This window comes from Physeter macrocephalus, chromosome 4, assembly GCF_002837175.3.
Source record: "Physeter macrocephalus isolate SW-GA chromosome 4, ASM283717v5, whole genome shotgun sequence".
Lineage (NCBI taxonomy): Eukaryota > Metazoa > Chordata > Mammalia > Artiodactyla > Physeteridae > Physeter > Physeter macrocephalus.
The window spans coordinates 15295904-15303151 of NC_041217.1; the positions used below are offsets into that span (position 1 = coordinate 15295904).

Consider the following 7248-nt stretch of genomic DNA (forward strand, 5'->3'; position numbering starts at 1 on the left):
ATGGCACAGGGAGATCAGCTAGGTGGTTTGTGACCACCTAGAGGGGTGGGATAGGGAGAGTGGGAGGGAGGGAGATGCAAGAGGGAAGAGATATGGGGACATATGTATATGTATAACTGATTCACTTTGTTGTAAAGCAGAAACTAACACACCATTGTAAAGCAATTATACTCCAATAAAGATTTAAAAAAATCTTTATCTGTTAATACGATGTAAATATTTTCTATCAGCCCCATCACTTATCATTACACTATAGTTATTTTAGCCCTTACACTATAAAGAATTTCAAATATTTATATAAGAAAATATGTCAATATTTTTTCATGACTCCTGATATGTTTGTTTGTTTTTTGTGTACTTCATATGCTACAATTATATAGACCCCCCACCTGAGATTTAGAAATACTGTTCTAATCGCTATTTTAATAAATTTACAGTTATTTTTACACTTAATTCTTTAAGCGCCTAGATTTTTGTACATGTTATGAGGTAGGCCTCGAACTTTATTTTCATACAAATTGGCAGCCAATTGCTTTAAACACCATTTACTGAAGACTCCATACTCTTAACTTTTATTTTTGGTATGACTGTTACTGCTGCTGTAACCCTCTTTCATGTGAGCTGTTACTGATGTTTATGCTGAATATTTCTAACAAATTTCTCTCAAATTTTTTTCATTTACCTCTTATTCCTAAAGATGTAACTACATTTCCACTTCAACTATGAAACTTACCCTGATGATCATAGACAAGCTAAAATAATGTAATTTCTAAGTAATTTTACTGTAGATTTTCAAATTAACCACTTAAAATTCCTGATATCAGTAATGAACTAAACTTGATGCAAGTACATAAAGATCTCTTTATATACCTTTGCACAAATTTACCCTTTAGGTGTAGTAATGTGACCCTTTTTTTTTCAGTGCCACTTATTCAGATACCTTAAAAATTGTTTTATAAAATATGATAGGGCTTCCCTGGTGGCGCAGCGGTTGCGCGTCCGCCTGCCGATGCAGGGGAACCGGGTTCGCACCCCGGTCTGGGAGGATCCCACATGCCGCGGAGCGGCTGGGCCCGTGAGCCATGGCCGCTGAGCCTGCGCGTCCGGAGCCTGTCCTCCGCAACGGGAGAGGCCACAGCAGAGGGAGGCCCGCATACCACAAAAAAAAAAATATATATATATATATATATGATAAACATGATAATGCTGATGAAACAAAGATGAAAAAAGAAAGGAAAAAGAAAATCTCTGGGTTTAGTATTAGTTGTTATTTCTCCCTTAGAGTATTTTTAAATTAAAATTTCAAATTTATTGATGGCTTTAATTTTTCTCTATGAAAAAGTTTTCTGAAATAATTAACATTTTAAGTTCATATCAATTTACTTTTATTCATACCCAGAAATTAGACCAAATCAAGTTTAAGAAATTTATATTCAACATCCCAACCCCTCTTTTTTGAGATTTCCATGCATAAACAGAGAACTCACATGAAGTCCTTCAGTGAAACTTTCCCGAGAGCAGAGGCATCTATAGGGCTGGCTTCTCGTGTCACAGTTATCAGCATGACCACAGCACTGACACCTGTGAACATGAGCATCAGATAACTCCTTAGAAACACCAGCTCAATCATGAATATATTTAAAGACCTGCATATATATATATATCTCCACTATGTGAATCCAACAAGGGAGACAAATGTGTTAACACAAAAATTAGTTTCTCTTTAATCATGTGTATATTCATAACAGTTTTAAATTAACTTAAGTACGGGAAGGATCATCATTAATATCCAAACCACATTGACCATGAAGGTAATTTTCATGCCCATCTTGGGTTGTTTACACCTATATTAACCATGTGACAAACCTGCCAAGAAAAGGCATTTACTGAAACTATTGAAAACACAGTTAAGACTATACAGTTCAGAATAAACTGGAAAATAAAGTTAACAAATTTCAATTTTTTCCCCAAAATTAGATGGTGAAAATTTAATAGTATTATTTTTTCATTGTGCTATGACTTAACAAATAACACTTACATGTTGATATTCTGATCTGTTCTGAAAGATGTTCTTTATTCACAAGATATATCATTCTTCTAGCACAAACCAATTTTAAATATTGTCTATATATGCACAATTTCCATACTAGGGAGTATGCTGCCTCCTAGTTCTCCAGCTATTCGTTTAAATTTGTTCTCAATTAGATCAGATATCTATAAATTACTTAGAGTATATGAGATTTTTCCTTTAAAGGAAAACAGATATTCCTCATAAAACTGTGAATTGTGGACTCAGGGATACCAAGCCCAGCACTTATAAACTAGCTGGTACTATAGTTGTAACTATAAATCTAAAACTAGCTCCTGCTCTTTGATTTCAAGAATACTTGAAAATTATATTCCAGAACAAACCAAGCAAAATATTTGGTAAATATTTTCTAAGTTGGATTCATAGTATCATAACTTCTAAACCAAACAGCTTTTGAAAATTGATTTTATAACAATGTGGTATTATGTACAGCAAAGACTCGCATACAAATCTCCTCACAAAATCTTAAGAGTATGTTACCAATTCAATACATGAAGATTAGAATCTGGCTTGCTCTAAAATGTTAGTTAATGTATTTTAAAATAAGTATGGTAAAAGTCTAATTAGAAACAATATTCATAATGAAAAGCACACTCGAAACCTTGGTAAGGAACACTACCTTCCAGTGATGGTGATTTCATTGACGCCATAGTATCTGTGTCTGGGACTGACAGAAGTCTCAGTTGTATGGTACTGTCCATGGAAATGAAGTCGTACTTGTGTGGCCTTTACAAACTCTTGAAGAGATGGGGTATTATAGAAATTATTATATCCAGGACGATGATTTGGTCCAGGTGTTAGGATGCTAAAGGTGACATTACCACGGGAATATGGAGTAAAACTGTTGATGAAATTTGAAATCATAAGATATTCATATTTTTGACAAAACAAAAATCACAACACAATATTAATAATAGCTTAAATTCTTCATGCTGGGAGAACAAACATATTCCATATATTTCATATACAAACAATATCAGAGCATTATAGAAAAATATAGTAAAATATTTCCTTGAGGACATAATAAAAATCCTATTAATATAGATAACTTGGTAGACAATCTGAAAATCAATTTTAAAGCACAAGTGAGACTGTAAGCAAGAGATACTCTAAAGTTTTACAAGAATTTTAAACATTGTTTAAAACTCAATTTAGGGAAGAGTCCTAGAAAAATCTGCCTTAAGAAAGTTGGTGGTAGAAGGAAGTCTCTACCAACCTGGTTAGCTTACATGTAGGTTACTACTGCTCATTAGTCTCTTAAAAATTAACTCCTAAATATATTCAAAGACAATCATTTAAAAATATTCATACTTGGGAAGCTGAAGACAGTTGACAGAATCAGAATTTTCCAATTCTCCATTGTTTTTCATTCCGAAAGTGCTGCAATTTCTAGCAAAATACTGCCAATCCTCCCAGTCTAGGCTGTCATCTTTCTTCCTTTGAATCCTTATTGCTGTTGGTTGTGGACTAGAGAACTGAATGATGATGTAAAACACCTGAAAATGGATGTTAATTACTGTCACTGAAGTTTTAAGCTTGACGCATCAGCATAAATCATGGAATTGTTAGATTCAAATATAATAGCTTACTTCCTTATAATGATAATTACCAAATATTTATTAGATATCCAGAAATTTCATAGCCATATAGTAAAAGCTACACATTCTATAATTGCATATATGTCCCTCTTCTCAAGAATTTTATAAATTAAGGTGGAAATTAATATTAAGTTTGTTATAAAGATGAAAAAAGAACATTACTTATATGAAATAATTGTTATATATTTCTTAAGTAGTAATTTAAAATAAGGACCTCAGTTTTTATTAATTTGTGCTACTTAATGTTGAAAAGATGTTTCAATATTTCATATAATTTTGACACAAATCCCTAATTTTTCTCTAAAAAATTAGGTCCTACATACCTTCTTTGAAATATTTTTATTTCATACATTATAATACACTACTTTAGTAAGGTAATGGTCAATTGCCTAATTCAATTTTCACTTTATAGTTGAATTGTGTCCCCAAATAGATGTGTTCAAGTACTAACTCTTGGTACTTGTGAAAGTGACCTTATTTGAAAATAGGGTCTTTGCAGATGTAATTAAGTTAAGAGTCTCAAGGGGAGATAATCCTGGATATAGGATGGTCCTCATGAGAGAAGAAAGAGAAAGAATTGACATACACCCAGAAACAGGAAGAAGGCCATGAAAAAAGGAAGTAGAGATTAGAGTTATGCTGCCATGAACCAAGTAATGCCAGGAGCCACCAGAACCTGGAAAAGGCAAAGAAGGATTCTTCCCTAGACTCTTTAGAGGGAGCATGGCCCTGTCAACACCTTGATTTCATACTACTTATATTCAGAACTATAAGAAATTTCTGTTGTGTAAAGCCATTCAATCTGTGGTCATTTGTTGAAGCCACCGCAGGAAACTAACACACATCCCACTGTTTCAAATTACCTGATACTGTCCATTTTCCAAATCTATTGAAACAGTCACTCCTTGATTAAGCTGGGTCATGTTTGTAAACACATGGGAAAGCCACGAAGTACCAATATTGTTATCATTGACAAAAGAAAGAGGATGGGCTTCAGGATTCAGCCGTAACACCCTATTATTGGTTGTGTCTTCTGCATCATTAGGAACACAGTACCGCTGTTCCAAACGAGGAACCCGAGGGTGGCTGCCAGGGCAACGGCAATGTGACTGGGTATGCAGTCTGGGCAGATCTCCAGAGAAAACTTCCTGAATCTCTCTGTGGGAGTCAAGAAGCAGACGGTAAGGACCAACAGCTCAACAGTGACAGATCTTCTAAGAAGTGTTACCTATGACTATCACTATTTTGTTTGATTTGCAGCCATTTAGCTTTAATAATTTTCTAAACAGAACATAAAATCAAAGTCATTCCTGGCCAAATAAACATACTCATTCTCAGAAAGTGGATGTCAAAAACATCAGTACATTTTTTTTAAATGAAGTATAGTTGATTTACAATGTTGTGTTCATTTCTGCTGTACAGCAAAGTGATTCAGTTATACATGTACATACATTCTTTTCCATTATGGTTTCTCACAGGATACTGAACATAGTTCACTGTGCTAGACAGCAGGACCTTGTTTATCCATTCTAAATATACTAGTTTGCATCTGCTAACCCCAAACTCCCACTCCATCCCTCCCCCACCCCGCTTGGCAACCACAAGTCTATTCTCTGTGTAAAAACAGTACTTTCTTAAGTGTTAACTTTGTACATCAAGAAGCATGAACAAGTCCTTGACTGATTATCAAGATATTTATTAAGATATAGTATTTTACTGGGCCTATTTGTAATAAAAAGAAAGGCAACATTAACTTAGGTTGTTAAGCTGACTCACCACTGAGAGTGAACAATAATGTATTGAAAATAATGAGAGTTATAGATAGCGTCTCTCATTTATCCATGGGAAAGAAGAAAATAAGTATCATTTTATCTGCTGCTGTTTTAGGCAAAGGGACTGAGGCCAAGATCATTTGTCAATGGTTTCCTGTGACTCATCAGTACAGATTCTGGCACCCTAAGATGCTTCAATGGCTTCAGATCATATGGCCACTGCCAACAGTCAAAGAAGAACGCCAGTTTCAGGCAGATATATTTAATTTTTCCATTAAGGGCAATATACTAATCTAGAGCAGAATCAGTCATTCTATTTATAGGCATTCTTCCACATAGCACCTTTCCAGACATTTCAGATAGGCCAACACCAGTAACCCAGGTCTAAGTAGAGAGACTAGACTTCTCTCCAACCCCACTGAAGGCAATGGAGGAGGTAGGAAGCTTTTTCATTCACTAAATCGCATAAAGGCACACCTTCTTCTTTAAATCTCATTCATAGTTTTCAATTGATATCACATGTTGCATGGGGCCAAAAGTGACCATCCAGTGAGACCTTTATCTCAGGGAAATCTTTATTTGCAATGCTGCTCATCAGAATTTTAGACAAAGGTGATTTAAAAGATGGTGAGGCTAGTGGCAGTAAATCTCCCCAAGACTGTGTTTCAGTGGTACAGCATCCTATATTTAGGCATCTCTGGATTATATAGACTAATAAAAAAATGTCTATATTGCTAATGGACATACCACTGACCACTGCAGCACCACAAGAGCAATGCTTTTCAATTATACAAGAGCTAGTCCTGTTATTTGGAAATTCACCATACTAATCTGCATTTCCCTTAAAGAAATAGGAATAAACATTCTTCTTTTTGAATTGAATAAGAGCAACTCATCCATATAATAATTTACTATTATATCATCAAATCATAACTTGGGAAACAAACTTCAGAGGATGTCTCAGGCAGAATTTCACTTGAACTTTCTGAACAGAATGGAAGCCTACATGTCTTGAAAAATGCCTAAGAAAGATTTGCCACTTATTCTCAAGATGAGGAAATACTTCATTAAATATAGTCCAAGTCTACATAATTATTTGTTCACTGGAAATAGAAATATATAACAATACTTCAAATTACTCACTCTTCTTGTCTCCAAGTCTAATAGCCCAGTCTCTTGAGATTTTTCCATATATCAAAATAATTAATCATTTCCATTGTTCTATATTCTCTAGCACTTACAAATTCAGCAAAGCAATTTTAAAAGGCAGATATAGAAGTTTCTTTCTTTAATTTGAATTTTATTTATTTATTTTTATATAGCAGGTTATTAGTTACCTATTTTATACATATTAGTGTATATATGTCAAACTCAATATCCCAGTTCATCCCACCACCACCACCCTTCCACCCCGCTTTCCCCCCAGTGTCCATATGTTTGTTCTCTACATCTGTGTCTCTATTTCTGCCTTGCAAACCGGTTCATCTGTACCATTTTTCTAGATTCCACATATATACATTAATATATGATATTTTTCTCTTTCTGACCTACTTCACTGTGTATGAAACTTAAAAGCTTTTGCACAGCAAAGGAAACTATAAACAAGATGAAAAGATAACCTGCAGAATGGAAGAAAATATTTGCAAACGAATCAATGGACAAAGGATTAATCTCCAAAATATATAAACAGCCCATGCAGCTCAATATTAAAAGAAACAAACAACTCAATCAAAAAATGGGCAGAAGACCTAACTAGACATTTCTCCAAAGAAGACATACAGATGGCCAA

General features: G+C 34.4%; 1 protein-coding gene across 1 annotated transcript in view; it reads right to left on the minus strand.

Moving 5' to 3' along the window:
* USH2A (usherin) overlaps positions 1-7248 on the minus strand; it is an 829367-nt gene that overhangs the window by 738897 nt on the left and 83222 nt on the right. Inside the window, exons 5-8 of the mRNA XM_028488076.1 lie at positions 4551-4845; positions 3401-3585; positions 2709-2930; positions 1488-1581 (exon numbers count right to left, since the gene is read on the minus strand). Coding sequence (XP_028343877.1) covers positions 1488-1581; positions 2709-2930; positions 3401-3585; positions 4551-4845 — 796 coding nt within the window. The remainder of the gene's footprint in view (positions 1-1487; positions 1582-2708; positions 2931-3400; positions 3586-4550; positions 4846-7248) is intronic.